Here is a 22,018-nt window from a genome sequence, read left to right as displayed (position 1 = left end):
ATTTTTTTAAAGAGTGGAGACTGGGTGAGCATCTAACGGAGGAGGGAAGCGAGTTCCACAGGATCGGTGCAGCCCTCGAGAAATCTTGAAGGCGAGCATCAGAGGTGGGAGTACGGACAGAAGATAGACGTAAGTCTTCAGCAGAAAAAAAGTTCATTGTTGAGTACAAGTACTATACAATGTGGGGGGAGAAGATTTGGCTTATCAGTGCATTCAATTTTATCTGGTTCAAAGAAAAACAAGAATCTAGTATATCATTAGGGATGTGCATGGGCAAAAAATTCGGAACTTCAGCAATTCGGAACATTGGCAATTCGGACATTCGTAAGCATCGCTCTCTTGTTTTGCCACTTTTCAGAAATCCGAAGCACTTTGCCACCACAACCACTTAGACATCTGTAGGGCTCCCTAACCCTAACCACGACAACCACTTACACATCTCTAGGGCTCCCAGTGCCCAAACTGCCACCACAACCACTTACACATCTATAGGGCCAGGAATTAGCTTATTGGTTAAGATTCCATCCCTCTCTTGTTTTGCCACTTTTCAGAAATCCGAAGCACTTTGGAAATTCGAACTTCAGACATTTGTAAACATGTACATTCGGAATGAAACAAATTGCACATGTCTACAATTCATATTTACCAGTGGTTGCCAAACTTTTTAGGTTCAAGGCACCCTTAATAGTTCAATATTAAAGCCACTGCAAGGCAAAACAAATTTCTAGGTTGTATATCTGTACAGTGCTGCGGCATATACTGGCGCTTTAGTATATAGTGTATTGTGTTGGTGTTTGATTGAAGGGGTGCCTGTATAGAATTTTAGTGTTTTAATAGAGGGGTGTGTTTGTATGTAATGTTTACGTTTTATTACAGGGGTGTGTTTGAATGTAATGTTCACATTTAAATGCGGATGTACATTTGTGTGTAATATTTGTGTTTGAGTGAAGGGGTGTGTTTGTATATAATTTTGGAGTTTGAATGCTGGGGTGTATTTGTATGTAATATTTGTGTTAGATTGCAGGAATGTGTTTGGATGTTGTGCTGGTGTTTGACTGCTTGGATGTATGCACATACACACACACTTGCACAGATACATATAAATACACTGACACCAGGCCCGGACTGGCCATCAGGCACACCGGGCAAATGCCCGGTGGGCCGCGGTGGCCTTGGCCCGAGGTCGGCAGGGAGATCACAGGATCTCCCCTGCTGGTCTTTGCAGGGCCGGCACTATCCGAGCACCGGCCCTGCAGTAGTCCATGGCGGGCCGGTGGGGAGATCAAAGATCTCGCTCACCGGCCCACATACAGTATACTGCGGCCGCCGGGGGAGGAAGTGAGGGAGCCAGGAGGGTAACCCGGCAGAGCTCTAACTTGCAGCTCCGCCAGGTTCCTCTTGTGAGATTCGGAGCATTGCCATGGCAACGCTCCGGGTCTCGCAAGAGTGAACTCTAGCCTCACAGGCTAGAGTTCACTCACCACTAAGACCACCAGGGATGGATGGCAGCAGCAGCATCCCCCCTCCCAGGCATAAGGTAAGCAAGGAGGGGGGAAATAATCACCCAAGTCACATCAGCCTCACAGACACCCCTAACACACTCCACCCCCTGACACTCACAGCACCCCTAACACACAGCACAAACGCACACACTGCACCCCAAACACTCACAGCACACACACACACACACACACTGCACCCCTAACGCTCACTCACACACTCTGCACCCTCAGGGCACTAGTGTCAGGAAAACCGCTTTGTTTTCCTGACACTAAAGTGATCCTTTAATTTCAAGAATAAATGTAAAGAAAGATTAAGCAACAAAATCAGTTTAGGCTTTGTCTCCTTTTGACTGGAAAAAAACTTTGTTGAAAAACATGAAGTAAAACAAAATCCATCTTCCCTGACCAGTCAGTTGAGTGCATAGTAAGCAGTCAAGACAGAGAGGTCCCTCGAATTGAATTTAGCAGACAGACTTTAAACAGATAAATACATTGTTGTGAGGATTGTAGGTGAAACATGCTAATGTTCCCCTTTCTCATTTTGGGAGGAAAATATAATTTTATATTTAGAACCCCGCAAAAAAAATATAGAAAAATTAAAAAAACAAACCATTTAAGGCAGAACTATGTCACCATTTTAGAAGGCTATTATTTAGCTGTAATCTCTGAATGGAGAGGAGGATTATGGGACTTGGGGCAGGCATAGCTGATAAAAATAATAACTATTTATGAAAGCAGTTGAATTGTTTTGGACTGGCTGCTGTTTATTTAGGCACACAAGTTTTGTTCCCGTGTCTCAACAGCTTCTTTGTCTTTTCTTGCTTAGGCGCTGTGAATTCTCACAGAACAGGTTGTATTCAGGGTTAATAGCGTAAACTATATTGTAACACAACATTCCAGCCATCTTTCCTGAAATATGTGTGGTAATGTTTGTATTGTTTTGCACTGTTAGCAAGATTTAACAATGTTCTACCCTTTTTTTTACAACATTAGTACCCGAGCCAATTTAGTGGTCTTATGTACCGTCAACATGGTATAAATTGAGTTTCCAGTGCGATATAGCATATAATATTGGTTCTACAATAAATATATGATATGAAGAACTGAAAATAGCTTTTACTCAATCTTACAATCCCATGCTAAATGGCAAAAAGAAATGGTGCTTTGCTGTTTTTTATTTATTTATTTTTTACTACATCACAACTTGCAGGTTACAGAGAGTTAAAGGACCACTTAAGTCACCCAGACCACGTCATATCAATGTCAATGAAGTGGTCTTGGTGCAGTAATCCTGTAATCTTTTGTTAAATTCTTTTTTTTTTTTTTTTTTAGAAGCCATATATATTCACACTTTATTTTTTTCCCCCAAAGAAAGCATCATTACACTTTGATATGACATGTATAACAAAACAATTAAGTACTGGAGAAAAGAGATTGAACAAGTATCGCTAAGACTCAGCATGGAACAGGAAAAAAAATAAATTAGAACACGCTCATGACTCAGTTATACAAAAGGATATAAAGGGTTTAAAAGACATTACAAGTTGTAAGGACGTATTAAAGCACAGAATAATGCAGAGTATTTAAAGGCTCTAGCTGCAGTGGTTCTGTCATTTTTAATCCTGCAATGTAAAACACAGTAGCTTTGTAGAAACTGCGATGTTTACATTGCAGGGTTAAATACACCGCTAGTGGTTGTTGTTCTAACAGTCACTAGAGGCACTTCCCTCCTCCAGAACGATTTAAAATTCTGATAGCAGCATTTGATCGGAGGAGAGCAGCTTTTAGCTGCACATGTATGTGTCCAATCCAATGCTTCTCTATTGGATGAGATTGCGGATACCCAGCAGGCAAGCTGATGTCCTCAAGGTGGAGCAGGCGACTGCAGTGAAAGAGTCCCAGCACTGGAAATTCGGGCAATAAACGATAGGGTGATCAACGCTTACACAGACAGATGAGAACCTATAGTCCCCAAAATACAATCATTTTCAGTATTATAGTTTACCATGAAGTGCTGACAGGTGGGTCATAAAGCTATTATATTCCATATGAAGATTGTAGTTTGTGTGAAAATTTTATTTTTTCATTTTACAAAAGTGAAAATTTCAATTGATATAAGCACTTTTATAAATCAGACAACCAGTCATGTTACTTCCGGTTTGGTTAGCTCATTGGAGCTAAACTCAAGACTTCTCATTGACCTGCATTGGGAAGTCTGTGACTTGATGGCCACAAACAGACTGGGCTGGGGAAAAGGTGAGACAGAAAATCTGCAGTTTTTTTGCAAGCTGTTTTTTTAGATATATATTTAATAAAAAAACATTGTGGTTTCATTTGGGGTATATCTACTAAATTGTAAAAAAAAAAAACAATCATTGGCGTGTTCTTTTAAAGGGGGACTGTTACATATCTATTACTTCTTGTGATGCTCAGTTTTCTTTAAAATGTATATAAAAAATTTTGTAAATTCCATCAACCCTCAGGCACAGCCAGGGCACACATTAAAAATAAGCAGAAATAGAATAGTTTAGTTTCCCCTCTTCTCTGTAGGTTTTCTCTATGTTGACTGCCTGATGATACAAAGTACAGAACCTGTAACAATAAATGACAGACAGCAAAGAGATGCCCAGACACAGGATAAACAAAATAATTGTGACATTAAGAAGCGTGGGAAGGGACAGTCTTCCTTTTGAAGAAACGCTTTCTTAGGGGTTATGGTGCCAGGAGTGTCTTAGCACAGTGCTGGATTGTCTTTTTAGTACAGTTTGAGTTACCCAAGTTACTTGGGATGCCTCGGTGCCTGCTCCACGTCCAAACTTCTCTGGTGGGATTAGCCTCTATAGAATAATGATGTATGTAACGCGCAGGACCACACTCATTGGCTGAGATTACTGGACTGACGCTCTAAGCCAGTGCTAGCTAACCTTGACACCATAAATTGTTTCTGAACTACATTTCCCATGATGCTCAGCTAGCGTTTAGACTCTAAAAACTAGCCGAGCATCAAAGGAAATGTAGTCCAGAAACAATTTATGGTGTCAAGGTTAGCCGTCAATGCTCTAAGCCAATGAGCATGGTTCTGCTTAGCTCTGCAGAGTAAGCCATATTCTCCTGCAGGACCAGACCAAACCCAGGTATATTGCCGAAGCATCCTAAAACAGCTTTATGATTTTGTGCCAGGGTATTTCTGTTACCATGACCACTCCAGCAGGTTCCAGTAGTTATGGTGTCTGGAGAGTTCCTTTAAGGTGTCTCTAAACAGACATTTTAAGTATGGTGTCCATGTGTAATGGTTATTGAATGTTATATTGCAGATACAGTGCATATTTATCTATTAATTCCTTCAGGTTGCAATATCAAAACAGGGGAGATGTTTTGTTGTTGTTTTTTTTTTTTTTTTTTACACAAAATCTTGTTCCAAGGATTGCGATTACTTTCCAGTTATGCCAACGTAACAGATTTATCTGCGAATCAGCACTGTCTGGTGCCAGAGTACTCTGGTGCCCCTACACTGTAAGTAGTCAAACCAATTGCCAATGGGTGTTCACTGCTTACCTGGAGTTTTCCAGGCCAGTGAGAGCTGCAAGCTCTTGCAAGGAGCTTCCAATTAGCTCTTCTGAGCCAAGTGCTGCCATTCAGGGCTAGCTTATTGGCTGGGAGCAGTAGCAGTTTGACTACTTACATTTGGGGGGAGAAGTGGGTGCACAAGGGCACTCCTGGCAGTATAAGCCAGGGCTGGATTAACATAGGGACTAATGGAGCTGAAGCTCTAGGCCCATGTAACATTTTATTGAATAGGCCCTATAGATATATATATATATATATATATATATATTATTTTTACTACTTTTTACATAATCTTGCATTGTGCAGAGTGAATCAAGTAGGGATGTAGGGGAACCAAGCTTGTGTGGATTGATTTACCATAAAACTAGTTACGGTGCAAATGCTCTTGCTGCTTCGGTCTCTCCAACACTGTGACAGAACCCCTTTCTTCATCCCAGACTGCACACCAGTCTTAGTAAGAAGGTAATGCAAGAAGTGAGTGCTAGGTGACAGTCCCCATAAAGCAGAGCGATTGTGTCATTAACGTTTGCGCCAAGCTCAGGGTGCTATCTGGATAGTATGCCCTTAGTTGGCCAGCCTGCATAAATGGGAGGTAGCCTGACATGCATTCACACCATGCTGACCTTCCTACCCCTTTTCAGGGCATGTCTGCCCCATTGGGCAGTGCCAGTTATGCGATTCCCATCAGTAGCCCCAACCCTTTTACCCCGCCCACAGACGTCCTGCTTCACCAGACACTGCTGTTAGGGGGTATTGTTTTGCTTGAGAGATGGAAGCGAGAGATTAGCATAGGTATGTGTTTTCTTATAGCTGCACTCTGAGTTTCCTCCAGCACCACCTCCATCAAATACATGACTATTGGGAGGAGAGACTGTTTGTGTTTTCTGTCAACAAGATTATGTAATTGGGCCCATTCTAATTGTCAGCACCAGGCCCAATGGGCTCTCAATCCAGCCATGCCGTAAGCAGTAGATCTTGGCCAAAGAGACAGTCCGTGCAGTCTCTGCTGTTAACAAGCAGTTATTTATTAACGTGAGAGCTGAAAGTGAATTTCAAATTTAAGGCCAGAGTAGCCAAACTGAAAGCATAGCAGATTTAGAGACATTTCCATGTTTGGCTATTTTGACCTTAAATTTGAAATTCACACTTTGCTTAACAACAATTTAAGAGAATATAAAATTTAAGGCCGCAGTAACTTGACTGTAAGCACAGCTGATAGAATTATTCCAGCCCAGCAATTTTTACCTTAAGTTTGAAATTCACCAAGGTAATAATTCAGAGTATTGGTTAAAACAAGGACCATTTAACCGTAGACATCTGAAAAACAGGGTGTGGGACAGGAGGCATAAACCTGTGCTAACATTCTATTTTCTCTCCTGCTGCTACAGTGAATGGTTAAATCAATAGATTATAAACAACACTGGAATGAAGGAGAGGCCCTTTAACCCTTTTTTGGTGCCAGGATAATAAGTAAACTATAGAACATCTCAAGGAGAGATGACAGAGCTTGGGTGTGACAATAAGCACTCTCAGCAAAGGAAAACCCAATAGATCAGGTTAGGATAGTTTGCTATTGTTGCAAATTGTGGGTGGTGCTGTAAGGAGCATTGAACAGATAGCAACATATTAAGTCTTGTTTCAATTTAAAGGAACACAAAGATCTATAACTGACACGATCGTATTAAACCCACTATGTGGGTCTCCAGACCCTTTTCTACCACATCACCGGTCTCGCGGCTGGACCCACATGGCTTTGCCACCTTGGCAGCAAACTCATCGCAATCAATCCAGTGCTTTGCCATAAGAAAGCAATGGGAGGTTATTGCGCATGTGCGTCAAAACGCTGTGCTACGGTGTCTCAGTATCTCTGGGGAACGTCAAGCGTCTTCATGCTGAATGTGAAGATGCTTGACGTCAGTGTAGCACTGACACAGAAAGCACCTCTAGTAGCTGCCTCTCATTCGGTTTTAAACTGCAAGAATTCGTAAAATTGCTACATCTATAATCTGGCTCTTAGACATTAAAGAGACAATCCTGCTTGCTTAAAAGCTTTATGTATGAAGTGTATTCTCTTTATTTTAATAGAAATTGTCACATTTATAAATTAACCTTATTACACCACCCTTGCGGTCAATCAGATAACAGGTCCTGCTACTTCCTGGTTTGGTTAGCTCAGTGGAGCTAACCTCAAGGGGCAGCAATTGCCCAGAGCACCAAAGACTTCTCATTGAGTTGAATTGAGAAGTCTGTGATTGGAGAGCCACAGAAGGTCTGGGTGGGATTGAAATAATCTGTGTCCTAGATGTAATGTGTTTTCTAAAATGTGTCCTGAATAGAGGATGTGGGCATCAGCCAACTTTTCCAGTGACTGGTGCCAATGGATGACTTGTAGGAAGGGGCCCTGCTTTCTGCACATTAGGTGTAACCTATACAAGTAGCATTGATTATACCAGGCACTCCCAGGTGTGACATCTGGTTATTCCCCTTCAAACTACAGCTCTCATTAAGGAGTTTAAAATTAAGCTTAGCCCTGTTAGCTAGCCATTCTTCATACCGATTCACATGTGATAAATCTTGGATTTTTGCAAAACATTTTCAAAAGGTGTCGTAACACTGGACTGGGTGGACCGAATTCTCACAACAGCAGCTTTTGTTTTGTTTATTTTGCAACACCCAGTATGCATGGAACATATTCCAAATGTTATGCCGTAGAATTCAGATATAAAAAGAAACTTGACAATTTTAACATCAACATAGATTTTAGAAAAAATACCAGTACTTAAGCACTTCAGCTTGGTGAAGTTCTTCAGGCATTAACTGCATGTCCCTGCGGGTCTATTTTATAAAATTACTGCAATCAAGAGAAACTTTTCTATATCTCCTTACGGTCTCCTTTAAATCCAGGATGGTTTCCCGTCTCACTTGTGTTAAACTGTAATACAAAGTGGAAGCAAGAAAGAACCCCAAGCTGGACACATCAGTAATCAGACGACTTCCATAGAGGCGGATTGGGACTGCACTGACGACACTCTTGTAATGCGGGCTTAAAGAGGAGTTTGATTTTAACACTTTCAGAGCCAACATGGAGGGAGAACAGTACTCTTAAGTGTTGAAGGAACACTCAAATTCAGGAAAATTAAATTGAAGTGTTCCTTTTACAAGATTTTTAAAACAAAGAACAAACAGACTTTCTGGAAGTTAGCCATTTTATTGACCCTCACTTTGAATCTAAAAAAAATACATCCCGCCAAAACAGGAGCAAAAAAACAAAACAAAAAAACGACTTTGCCTTTAGACTGGGTGGGAAGGAAATAATTACTCAAAGTATCGTAGGGAAAAAAATACAAAACAATAAAATAAAAATGACCCACTTTGTGCATACATTTATAGGCACAATGAACAGTAGGAGGGCAAAATAGTTATGGTTAAAATAAATTCACATATCCAGCTATTTTATTATGGATATTAAATAAAATTTGCTCCACTTTGCAGTGCTGGGAATATATCCATATTTGTTATATATTTGCTATATATTTTTGTACACGTTGGGTAAGAAAGTGGACAATACCATATGAGGCATCCCAATGGCGATTGCAACATTACTATAAATAAAATGACTTCTAGTTTTCCAGCTTTCATAAGCACCTCTGGCTCCAGGAGCAAGACAGGTGATGGGAGTGATCAGCTCATGAACTGAAAATAGTTTACTCTCCTTTGGCCCAGAGATTGCTGAACTCGTTAACTGCGGAACCCAAAGATACCCTTGATGTACCCAGTCAAGCCACTCTTGGACTTCTGCTCCAGCTTGTCCTCCAGAGAAGGCAGAGCCACATGATTAAGGGCCAGGTCAAAGAAGAGAGGTTTGCAGGGAATAGGCTGAAAGTCTGGGGGGAAGCGCACCAGGCTGGCGTGTTTGGTAACCAAGCTGGGGTCCAGGAAGAAATTGTCCAGGTGATCAGAAAGTGGCTAGGATAGACAAAGAGTGGTACAAGATTGAAATCAGAAACAGGTAAATATATCCAATACTGACAGTACAAAATCCACAGATAAGAATCATTTGGCCCATCTAGTCTGCCCAATTTTCTAAATACTTTGATTAGTCTCTGGCCTTATATTAAGTCTAGGATAGCCTTATGCCTATCCCACGCATGCTTAAATTCCCTCACTGTGTTAACCTCTACCTTAATAGCTGAATATTATGCTACATATACATGTAACTTTTTTCTATAGCATATTTCCACTTGATATGTGTATGCTACTTAGCAGGAGTGTGACCATAATGTTGCCACTGAACACAGGGCCGGACTGGGAATAAAAAGCAGCCCTGGAAAAATGTTATACCAGCCCCATCATAAATTGTGCCAGCTGTGACAGATATACAGTTACAATTATTTAACCAACAAGAAGGAGCGCACTCACAGGACTTAAAATAAACAAAAGAGCTGTTTTTTCTAATCAGATGTGCAACATCTTACTTCAACGTTTCATCCTTATAATTTTGAAAGGTCCAGTAATGGGAATGAAACATTGACTGAATGCTGCTGCATGTCTGATTTAAATTAATCTTATTTTGGTTAGTCCTCATTCCTATGAGTGCACTCTTCGTTGTATGTAGTTTGATACCAGGGAATGAACGACTGAGAGAAAGGAAGGGTTATCCACTAAACTAATATTTTTGTGAATGAAAATGTAAATTGCTAAATTTAGGCTACAATAGTCAAGCTGTCACTATGCCCAAGTTAAAATTTTGTTTCAAATCCGCTATTTTGGTTTAAATTATGAAATTTAGATTTTCACTTTTTAAAATTAAAACTATTAGTAATAACCCTTTGGCAAATGTCAAACCCTTCATAGTGAGTGAGTGAGTGAGTGAGTGAGTGAGTGTGTGTGTGTAATTTCCAAGTGTATTATGCATGAAAATATTATATATTATAAACATAATTATTAAAATTATGCTTGCGATATATATATATATATATATATATATATATATATATATATATATATAGTGATATAATACCATTTGTGCATATGTATCTATGCAGAATACTTTCACAAATAACATAGATAAAGCAAAGCTATATTTTATTTTTTTAATTCAACATGTCATTTAAAAAACCCCCCCAAAAAAACAAGCATAAACACAGATTTTTGATTAATGGATACTCACTGGCACGTACTGATGCCCACACACTCACATACACTGGCGCACAATGATCCCTACTCACACACATACAGTGATCCATACTGACACTAACACAGTAATCCATACATAGATCCATACTGACACTAACACAGTAATCCATACTGATACATACATTGATCCATACTGACACCCACACACAGTAATCCATACTGATACATACATTGATCCACACTGACACCCACACACAGTAATCCATACTGATACATACATTGATCCACACTGACACCCACACACAGTAATCCATACTGATACATACATTGATCCACACTGACACCCACACACAGTAATCCATACTGATACATACATTGATCCACACTGACACCCACACACAGTAATCCATACTGATACATACATTGATCCACACTGACACTCACACACAGTAATCCACACTGACACTCACACAAACATTGATCTATACTGACACTCACACAAACATTGATCCATACATTGATCCATACTGACACTCACACAAACATTGATCCATACTAACACTCACACAAACATTGATCCATACATTGACCCATACTGACACTCACACATACATTGATCCATACTGACACTCACACAAACATTGATCCATACTAACACTCACACAAACATTGATCCATACATTGACCCATACTGACACTCACACATACATTGATCCATACCGACACTCACACAAACATTGATCCATACATTGACCCATACTGACACTCACACATACATTGACCCATACTGACACTCACACATACATTGATCCATACTGACACTCACACAAACATTGATCCATACATTGACCCATACTGACACACACACATACATTGATCCATACATTGACCCATACTGACACTCACACATACATTTATCCATACATTGATCCATACTGACACTCACACACATTGATCCATACATTGATCCATACTGACACTCACACACATTGATCCATACATTGACCCATACTGACACTCACACATACATTTATCCATACATTGATCCATACTGACACTCACACAAACATTGATCCATACATTGACCCATACCGACACTCACACATACATTGATCCATACCGACACTCACACATACATTGATCCATACCGACACTCACACATACATTGATCCATACCGACACTCACACATACATTGATCCATACCGACACTCACACATACATTGATCCATACCGACACTCACACATACATTGATCCATACCGACACTCACACATACATTGATCCATACATTGACCCATACTGACACATACATTGATCCATACCGACACTCACACATACATTGATCCATACTGACACTCACACAAACATTGATCCATACTGACACTCACACAAACATTGATCCATACTGACACTCACACAAACATTGATCCATACTGACACATACATTGATCCATACTGACACATACATTGATCCATACTGACACATACATTGATCCATACTGACACATACATTGATCCATACTGACACATACATTGATCCATACTGACACATACATTGATCCATACGGACACATACATTGATCCATACTGACACATACATTGATCCATACTGACACATACATTGATCCATACTGACACTCACACATACACTGATCCATACATTGACCCATACTGACACATACATTGATCCATACTCACACAAACATTGATCCATACTGACACTCACACAAACATTGATCCATACATTGACCCATACTGACACTCACACAAACATTGACCCATACTGACACTCACACATACATTGATCCATACATTGACCCATACTGACACTCACACATACATTGATCCATACATTGACCCATACTGACACTCACACATACATTGATCCATACATTGACCCATACTGACACACACATACAGAACTCCATACTGACACTCACATAATATCTTCAAAAACACCTCCCACACACAATTACACACTCAAATATACACACACCCTATGAATCCTACCTTGCTCCGTGCTCGCTCAGCTCCTGGCTGAGAAGCAGCCTGCCTGCAGCTCTGTCTGGCCCCACTCCTCTCCCTGCCTGCAGCTCTGTCTGGCCCCACTCCTCTCCCTGCCTGCAGCTCTGTCTGGCCCCACTCCTCTCCCTGCCTGCCAGCACTTTACACACAGGAAGCAAAACGGCAGAGGACCCGCGTGGGCTGCCCTGCTCTGCCTGATTGCCGGGTCACATGCTTCCTGTGTGTGAAGGCTGACAGGCAGGCACAGAACTGCTTCCCTCCCTGCTCCTTATCCTTCACTCCCGAGCAGCATTGACACTTCACTTTGGAGTGCCTGCTGCTCACTGTGTGGGGAGAGGAAGGGCTGCTGCACTGTGCGGCCCCAAGTGCACCGGCCCACCGGGAAATTTCCCAGTATCCCGGTGGGCCAGTCCGGCCCTGACTGAACATCGCTCAAAATGTATTAATTTTAAATAAAATATTGTGCAATAATCCTAACAGGCTTTTACAGTAACCAAAGCTTATACAAGCACTGGGAGTTTACAACAAAATATAATCTATATACAATTTCAATTTGCAGCCTCTTTTTGATTGGTATCCACTGACTTTTTATAGAAATGCTTTAGCTGTCCAGCTCTGTATAGAAGATATTGCAAGTGCTGGGTTAATCCATGCAGCCTGCCATAGCCATCTAGGGTTGGAGTGCATTGATATAGGAGTGGCAGCAAAGGGCACATGTTTTGGGTTCTAGATGAACAACTTTTGTTAAACTGTTTGAAGAGGGAATAGACAAAAACTCACACAGCTATACTCAACATGAGTTGTAGTTCTTAAAATGTCTAAGAGTAATAAGGGAAAAGAGATGAACTTCAAGGGAAACTATGGGCGCACACACATTAGGATTTTCTCATTATTCAATGCTTTCCTATGGGGTTTTTGAATAGCGTGAGGATGTCCAAGAGTCAGTTAGGCGACCAAAAGTCCCTGTAGTGGCTGTCTGTAGACAACCAATGGAGGTGGAGTTAACCCAGGCAGGTAATTATTGCAGTTTCTTTAAAAAACTGCAATAATTACCTGCTCAGGGCTAAGGGACCTGGGACAGTGCAATGAGCTTAAATTTCATTCTGATAGCAGAGCTACATGTTGTAGCCAGGACTTTGGTTTTCAGTTCAGTTGTAGTTTAAGACCTTACCTTGCTCTCTTTCACTTGCAATGGAGATATGTCCTCTGGCACTTCACTGGAGTCTGAGGGAAAGAACAAGAATATCAGTGAATACAAAGTGCCACCTAAAAGGCTTTGGCTGCTGAAGTTTTTCCTTTTTTCCCTCTGTTCCGTATACAATTTAGATTGTTAAGCAAAGATTATCAGGAAGCATTACTTTACTGAGAGGGTAGTGGGTGCATGGAAAAGCCTTCCAACTGAAGTGGTAGAGGTTAACACAGCAAAGGAGTTTAGGCATGTGTGGGGTGGCATAAGGCTACCTAATTATAAGATAAGGCCAGGGACTAATGGGCAAATTGGGCAGACTAGATGGGCCGAATGGTTCTTATCTGCCGTCACATTCTATGGAGATTGGTGCTCCGCCAACTGCATATGCGCAATCTACTAGGATATTAGATTATAACGCATGCGCTTCAGTTTATCGCTTCGTGCATACGTGTTTTTTTTCAGGATTCTTAGATGTCAGACGTGGTTGCGCTGACGTCTGTTTTCCCGGTACGTCAGGCGTCGTTACTGCGTTAATTTTTATCTTTAAATTGAGATTCATTAGACTTGCAGCCTCCCATTGGATAGATATTCCTGACACCCCTCATGGTTGGGTAAGTGATACTTAAATTTTATTGATTTCGTTAATGATATGGACACCTAAAAATTGCATATTTTGTGTGTAATTAATAGCTTCAAAAAGACCATGTAGGCCAAAATGTTGTGATTTGGCTGTGGGTTTGAATAAATTGCCTTTGCTGAATTTTGGAATGCCTGGACTTGTCTACGCCTAAAAGGTTTGACATAAGGTAGGATAACTATGAATACCCAAAGGGAAGCCAAAAGGTAGTATGGAAGAGATAGAAAGCAAATACAAATAAATGATATAAAGCATAGTGGGGTTTCCTGGCTATCTACACTGCAGAAATAATGACGGCACAAGAATGAGGGAAGACAGACAGAAAACAAAAAGTAGGGTAAATACACACAGACAAAACAAATAGCAAAAAATAGAGAAAAACATCAAACAACAAACCCGAATATGCAACCAGTGGATGAAGCATTAATAAGAATTGTTTAAGAACATCTGCACCATATACCGGTACTTACCCAGGATGGCAGCCGCGTGCATAGAGTACTTCTCAGCATTCACCTGCATTATCAGTTCCTGCACATCAGGCAGATCCTAAAATCATAGCAAGGAAAGACACTCCAAATAAGGAACACTAGTGATTTTTAAAATGGATTTAGCAGATATACTTCTAAGGAAAACACGTAATGTTCTGCGGGTCTTCTTTGGGGATATATGAAGAGAGAGAAAAAAAAAAAAAGCAGTGTGTAAAAGCTGCATCCCAGCTGTCTGCAGTCGTTTGCAGCCCATCCTCTCTCTCCCCCTTACAGACTTTCAGTTTGTGTCTCTGCTGGAGCTGCATTTGTGTGATTTATAATGTAGTACAGCTCACTGAGAGAAGTGGAAGGCAGGTGGAGCCGGGCTACAGTGAAGCTAAAGGAAGAAAACCTCACCAGCTGAGTGATCGCTGGGGAGGGCATTTCACTGTGGATTTATAAAAGTACAGATTTCTACAGAAATTGGCATTTTTATAAATTATCCAAAAAATTAGACTCCAGACAAACAAAAACACTTACGCAAGCTGAAGTGCGTGCACCTTTAACTTAAAAGCAGCTATAGGACTGAATGTAATAATTTTTGTATAGATATAGGTTACACATAGTATGTTTTAGAAAGATTATAAACACACACTTGTAGAATACACTAATTTTTTTTTTTTTAATGAATAAAAAACAAAAACAAAAAAAAAAACAGACTATATGGAATCTTAACTTGCAATATCTACTATCTACTGCAAACATTCTACTACACCTACACAACATTTCTCATCTGTGACAGGCAAAGTGCTTCTGAGTTTCACTAGAAAAGTGCTGATTTCTATGATCGCGTCACTTTTATAAAATGGAAAAAAATAAATGCTCTACACACAAAGCACTTCAGCAAACAGACGTACTTTGAGTTTTTGGAGTGTTCCTTTAAGATATACAGTTACAGTGGCCAGACAAGTATTTGTTAAAAATAAAAATCATGAGTAAAGCATAATTAAACAGGCACACTAATATTTGTTCGAAAACATTACAGGTGTCATGACAGAGGTGTCATTTTCTAAACATTTGCAGAAGCAGGCATCGAGAGTGAACACAGCTAATAGAAAAGGAGCTGCAAGACTCAATAATACAATAAAAGCCTTGATTCTTGAAAGCATGTTCTGCTGTATATTAGAACGTAAACCTGAGCCAGCGATCGCCCTATGCTGGTATGTCTAAACTAAAGCTCACCAACTTCCTGCATGTTAGGTCTGTGTCTTCTCACAGTTATGTCTGTGTAATTTTGATTAGGCATAGGAACATAAAATGGTGAAGAATGCATGTTCTAGAAATTGGGTAGGCTGAATAAACTGCTTCCCAGCAGTACTGGTTGAATGTAAGGCAAAAGAACAGTTCATAACCATTTTTAAAAAGGCCATGATCTATAGAGGAGGTTTAAGAGGGCAGTAGCAGCAAGTCATAAATAGTTACCTTAAGGCTCTTTTTGCCATCTCCTGCTTTATTTCGAACCTCCTTTGCATACTTCAGCACCCGATCATAGAGGACAAGTGCTTCACTCCACTTCTTCACCAAGACGTAGGACTGAGCAATGAAGAAACACCTGTAGCAAGAATTACAACCAAGGTTTTTTATTTTTTTATTCTTATTTTTAAATCAAGTACCAGGAAAGCCCCTAGATCACCTGCCATACCTGTATGCTTTGTAAACAAGTGTCTTCAGAGCAATCTCTTTTTGGAAACTCTGATCATCCTCCAGGCCGGGAAGCTGCGTCAGCTCTGCCAGATTCTGTCATAGAAAAAAAGAAAAGTGGTTTGTTATCTGTACTTTTTTTTCTATTTCTATCATTCCTAGTCGTATCCAATGTATTAAGAAGGGATTCCAGACAAAGAATGCAAAAAAAAAAAAAATATGTAGGGACCATTATATTCCTACTCCCAATCTCCAGCTCCGAAGAGGATAGTATAAAATACATTTGGAAACAAACTGTAGCTAGTTAAATAAGCAGGAGAGACACAGAATATAGTAACCAGTCAGCTAATTAAAAGAATAAACAGTACTCATCACCAGTGTGCAAAGGCATCTATCCATTTATATACAGACCCATTTTACTGAAATGGAAAAAAAATCATTATAGGACTACAACACAGCAGAGGCTAATTTGGTCATTTGAATCAAAGTACCGAATCTACAAAATAAAAACGGAAAAATCTAGACAGAACAGCAGACAGATGATTTTCTAATCTCACCTATTTCTCTACACAAAGACGAAGTAAAATTAACTAATAAGCTAATCTGTACAAGGGATGGACTGGCAAAAAATGTTAAAGGGGAATGGTCACTTCCAACGGTGTTTATTATGCTTACTTATCTCTAACTTTAACAAATATGCATCTATATATGTGAGGAGTGAAAACTAAATGTAGAAATCAAAACACCGTCATTCTGCAACTTAGAACCTCCATCGTAGCTCCCTGTCAATTGCCATCATAAGTGCTATCTATGGCACCTGGCACTGGCAGTAAGCATACAGAAAGAGGAGAAATACAACTATTTCTACCATCAAATTTGCAGTTGGCTCTGGCTTTGCCTCGTCTTAATTGGAATGGAATGGAATTTGACAAACCTTTGACAGTTAACCTACAAATAAGTTGTGCTTGTTCCTTTATGTCCCCCATCTCTGGCAAGAAAGTACTACTTGTCAGAGGTCTTCAACTGAGCCCAAAGTGGACACTGTACAAAGTGCTCTTCCAATGGGAATACATATACTACAATTCTTTGTAACCAGAAGACAAAAAGCAGATATTTATATGCTTGTATCGTGCAGAGAGGCAATGTCGAGTCTCACATACCTGCAAGATGATGTCATATAGTCGGATCAGATCCTGAGGCCGTGGACCTCTTTTACCGTCTTCCTCAGCTTGTGGCTGACGAAGCAGAGCCTTCTGAAGAGCACTGGCCATACTCTCATTACGACGGATGGCGGTTGAAAGCTTGATGTGTGACAGATAACTAAAAATGAATCCCAAAGTTATTGTACACGGAAAACTGCCTAAATGTCAGGTTAGGTTCACTGGTTATAAAGAGGACAAAAATGGAATTGGGGGAACACCCAAAACATGCATTTCACAGGAATGTGCACACATTTTATAAGGCTACTAAAAATCACCTATCTCAAACAAATATGGGGGGTCAGTTCCAACATATGGCCTTACTGTGTTAAGCCGACCACTAAAAAAGGGAATCTTCCATAAAGCCAATTCCCTGTAACCCTACTGGGGCGAGGAACACTTCTCAACCGTGGTAGCTTTGCCCGGTGTCTACAAGCGTTAGGCGTAGAAAAAAAAATATAGAGAGACAAAAGTAGTCACTACTGTAGTAGCTACAGTACATCTCTTAATTGGGTTGGAACTTCAGTGAAATTCCAACACTCAATATGAGTATTTCATAAATGTTCTATTCTATTTGGAGGCAACTGTTCTAAACCAAAACAAAAACCAAGACTTTGTGCTATGTATTTGCACAACTGTAATTTAAGGGTCTAAAAACAAAGGAAATTGTCCACATTCTGAAAAAAAAAAAAAAAGATTCATACATCAGTCCTGATTTGAATCTACAGTAACTTTTGATAGTTAACACTAACCCTATACCAACCGCCAAACTGATTTACCTTACCTTAACACTAACTGTATCGCTACCCTATTACTACCCCTAAATCTAACCCTAACCCTATCCTAGCCCAAACCCTAAGGTATTCCACTGCTAATAATCAATCCTGATATTAGAAATTGGTTTTACTATTTAACACAGTAGATGGTTGTATATTGCCACAATCTAATGTCCGTTTTACTTAGTGTAATTCTGAATGAAGACTGTTCCTAGCTGATTATATATAGAGATCGGTGCACTGATCCATATCAGCTGGGGACAGGCTGGGAGACCCTGTTAGAGTCTATTCAGTCTCTGGGGTAGACTACCTGTAGGCAATGCTTGCTGCTTGGAGTGGTTTAGTGAGTGGATGCATGTTTTTGCGCCAGAGAAGTGTGATCCTGCTTAAGTCCTGAAAAAAGGACAGTCGTCATTCCTCGAACTCAAAGAGTCTTTCCTTGTAGCGCTGCCAGGAGCCCCAATTTTTCTGATATCTATTGGCACCGCAGTATGATGTCTCGTGGAGCTGCGTTAGGTGCTTGCAGGGATTTAGCTATTCTGTAAACACCGAATAGGAAAGTTTTGGCTTGTCTTGCTGGTAGTAGTGCGCCCACTAGGCGCCTGATAAAGTGCGGTAATTCTTCCAGCGGCACCGATTGCTGCATACCTCTGATTTTGACGTTTTTGCGCCTCCCCCTATCATCCAGTAGCTTAACTTGTCTAGACAGAGCTGCTTGTGTAGGTGTTGTTCCTTCTCCCCCAGTACTTGTAGGCCCTCATCTTCGTTCTCTGTCACCTGAGTGTGTGCTGTTACTGCATGCACATCGACTTTTAGTACGGTGTTTGAGACCTGCGTCCCATCTCACCTGTACTTTGTAGTCAGGGTTGGCAATCTTCCAGGTCAAGAATGTGCCAGGGCCAGAGTCCCCCTGCTGTGGCTCACTGCTGTCCACCCGCGTGGTAGGCCATGCCACCTCGGCGTCGATTTTTGGAGCCAGGAGTCAGAAAAAAAACTACATTGGCGGTGTCAGCAGGATGTCCTGGGTGCATTGGCAGGATATGTGCCCATAATTGGTGCGGGATGCCACCGATGTTGCTGGATTTAGATGGGCTCTGCACGAGCTCTAGGAATGTGCGTCTGCATCGGTGTGTCAGGCTCCGCCCCTCAATTGCCTTTTTAATGGGGCACTTGCAATGCTGGCTGCAAGCAGCTCAGCAAAAAGTTTGGGACCACTAAAAATGGTCCCAGCAGATACACAGGTCCCAGGTATCAAGCTATCCTTAACCAACATTAAGCCTAACCTAGCATTAACTCTTACTTTAGCCAGGCACGAACCAAAATTTTATCCCCAACACTAACACTAACCTTAAGGAAACCCTTTGTTAATTGCAGTACTGATATCAGCAGATGGGCATCCTAGTTAAAAAAAAAAAAAAAAAAGCATAGAGCTATTGTTCTGCCATCTACTGGCGGTTTTCAGCATTACAGGGCTATCTCTGTACTGCTGAAAATCTGGCATGCCGATTACACGGTGAACAGTGCTGGACAGCTGGCAAAGCACAGCATCAATTACAATCAGCATGGAACCATGCCAGATGACCACTTTAGGGTGTGTCCAAACCCTGTCCAAACAATCACAGCGACTAAACACGATTTGCTCAGCCATGGTATTCCAAATGCAATAAAAAGGGCTATACATAGTGCTTACATTTATGAAATGTGGCATCTCCCCACAGAGGGGAACCTGAGGTATCGATTGGTATCGGGGACTCCCTGATGTGAGACTGGATTTAACCCTGCACACAGCAAAATGTAATGTTAGGACAATCCAAGCCGTCCTAACAGCGTTGGAGTCCAATCTGTGGAGGGCAGCATGGTTCATACTAACATTGTGAAGGTGTTAAGTGGACTCACAGGAAGATATTGACGGTATTGTGTCACTGGCCAATCAGTTTGACTACAATTTACAGAATTCTGAGAAATCTATTACAAAGGCAGCTGGAGGGCGAAGATCGGATCACAACAGAATGAGCAAGAATGATTTTTATATAAGAGGAATTTAGTAAGAATCATATACCTGTGAAGGAACTGTATGTTTGACACTTTGCCAGTTTCCCCATCCAGCAAAACATCCCTCTGCCTCTGTGAAAGAGAATAAAAAAACAGTGAATTAAAACAAAAACAAAAACAAAAAAAAAAAGGTATTCATACCATGCATTTATTATTTTTCTTTTTACAGTGGGAATTCACATACATGAAATATGGATGCAAATATGGGCGAGATGATGTTTAAAGTGACACTATAGTCATCAGAACAACTACAGCTTATAGTATTTGTTCTGGTGAGTATAATCATTCCCTTTTGGCTTTTTGCAGTAAACACTCTTTTCAGAAAAAAAATGCACTGTGCAGCACTTTAAATCAGCGTCTCCACCCGCTGCATGCAGACATTGAACTTTCCTCATATAGATGCACTGATTCAATGAGGAGGTGCTGATTGGCCAGGGTTGTGCTTGATTTGTGCTGGGCTCTGCCTCCTTGACAGTCTCAGCCAATCCAATGTGGAAGCATTGTGATTGGCTCAGACCACCACTACTGATGATGTCAGCAAAAAGCAGGCAGATCAGGGACAAAGGCAGCAGCCGCAGACCTGTATACAAGTAAGATGTTACTATATTTAAGGAGGCAAGGGGGGGTGGAGGGGGCTAAATAATTGTGTTAACACTATAGGGTCAGGAATACATGTTTGGGTTCCTGCCCCTATAGTGTTCCTTTAATCCGTTATACAGCATAGGCTTTCTTCTTTAAAAAGGTCACTCATGCACCTTAGTTCTTTTAAATCACAGCATTTTCAAGCAGTCTAACAAACAGCAAGGCTCTATCAATGCCCAAACTCATCCCTTAGATGCTGCAATAACATGGAAAAACATTTTTCGCTTTACTCCTACAAATCTGAATGTTTAGACAGCAATGGCAGGCAATTAAATGAAAATGATGTTGTACATTTTACTTTACACCATATGTTTGTTTCCCAAAAGAATAGTTTGTTAGATGTATTAATAATATCACGCTTTCGCATTATTAAGGAAGAGAATAACAGAATCTGTTGAACTTTCAAAAGAATAAAAAAGTAATATGCCTTTATAGGTTACCTGTTCTGATTTGAGTTCTTCTCGTACACCTTGGATGGCATCTCTACACTCACTCAGCACAGTTTCAAACAGGCGCTCCTTAGTCTCTTCATCTTCAGCCTAAAACCAAATGAACTCTCTTTAACGACACAGAGATTGCGGAGGACATTACAGAAGATTAGCATGGCTGGGGCCATTATTGAAAGGCCTGCAAGCACTGGAACCACAACTTGAGATTTGATAGTGGAAAAGGAAAAAGTCGCACAATTTCAAAACACAGTGAACTATGAGCACAGCCACTCTTTGCGCAGTCTTTAATGATTTTCAGATTTGGTTTAAGGAATGTTAAAATTTTGTTATAGACACCTCCTGGCAATTAATTTGCATGAGTCACTGAAATAACGCACAAATTTGAATTCTGCAGTTTACAAACAAATCCATCAAAATCGCTTTAAACACCAGGTGATGCTTAGTCCAGCAATTAGAGTCTATCATTGTCCTCCAGATTTGTACAGATTATTAGAAACCACTGGGCTGAGCTTTGGGTGGTGGAAAAGCTCATTTTTTTGTCAAATGACTAAACAAAAAAAAAAAGAAATTCACAAAAAGAGACCATTTCCAAGACTCCTTGCACCACAATCGTTGCAATCAGCTATAGTGGTAATGATGTTTAGAGTGTTCCTTCAGCTAAATATATTCACCTGAA

The 22,018-nt window shown here is 40.6% G+C and overlaps 1 protein-coding gene across 1 annotated transcript in view; it reads right to left on the bottom strand.

Moving 5' to 3' along the window:
* Window positions 1-8,257: 8,257 nt before the first annotated feature.
* The window catches only part of SRP68 (signal recognition particle 68), a 28,644-nt gene continuing 14,883 nt past the window's right edge, over window positions 8,258-22,018 (bottom strand). Inside the window, exons 9-16 of the mRNA XM_063459025.1 lie at window positions 21,334-21,432; window positions 20,259-20,323; window positions 17,385-17,544; window positions 16,226-16,320; window positions 16,006-16,135; window positions 14,527-14,602; window positions 13,402-13,454; window positions 8,258-9,035 (exon numbers count right to left, since the gene is read on the bottom strand). Of these exons, the coding sequence (XP_063315095.1) occupies window positions 8,808-9,035; window positions 13,402-13,454; window positions 14,527-14,602; window positions 16,006-16,135; window positions 16,226-16,320; window positions 17,385-17,544; window positions 20,259-20,323; window positions 21,334-21,432 (906 nt within the window). The 3' untranslated portion in view covers window positions 8,258-8,807. The remainder of the gene's footprint in view (window positions 9,036-13,401; window positions 13,455-14,526; window positions 14,603-16,005; window positions 16,136-16,225; window positions 16,321-17,384; window positions 17,545-20,258; window positions 20,324-21,333; window positions 21,433-22,018) is intronic.

This window comes from Pelobates fuscus, chromosome 6 (genome assembly GCF_036172605.1).
Source record: "Pelobates fuscus isolate aPelFus1 chromosome 6, aPelFus1.pri, whole genome shotgun sequence".
Lineage (NCBI taxonomy): Eukaryota > Metazoa > Chordata > Amphibia > Anura > Pelobatidae > Pelobates > Pelobates fuscus.
This window is presented reverse-complemented; position numbering and strand designations above follow the sequence as displayed.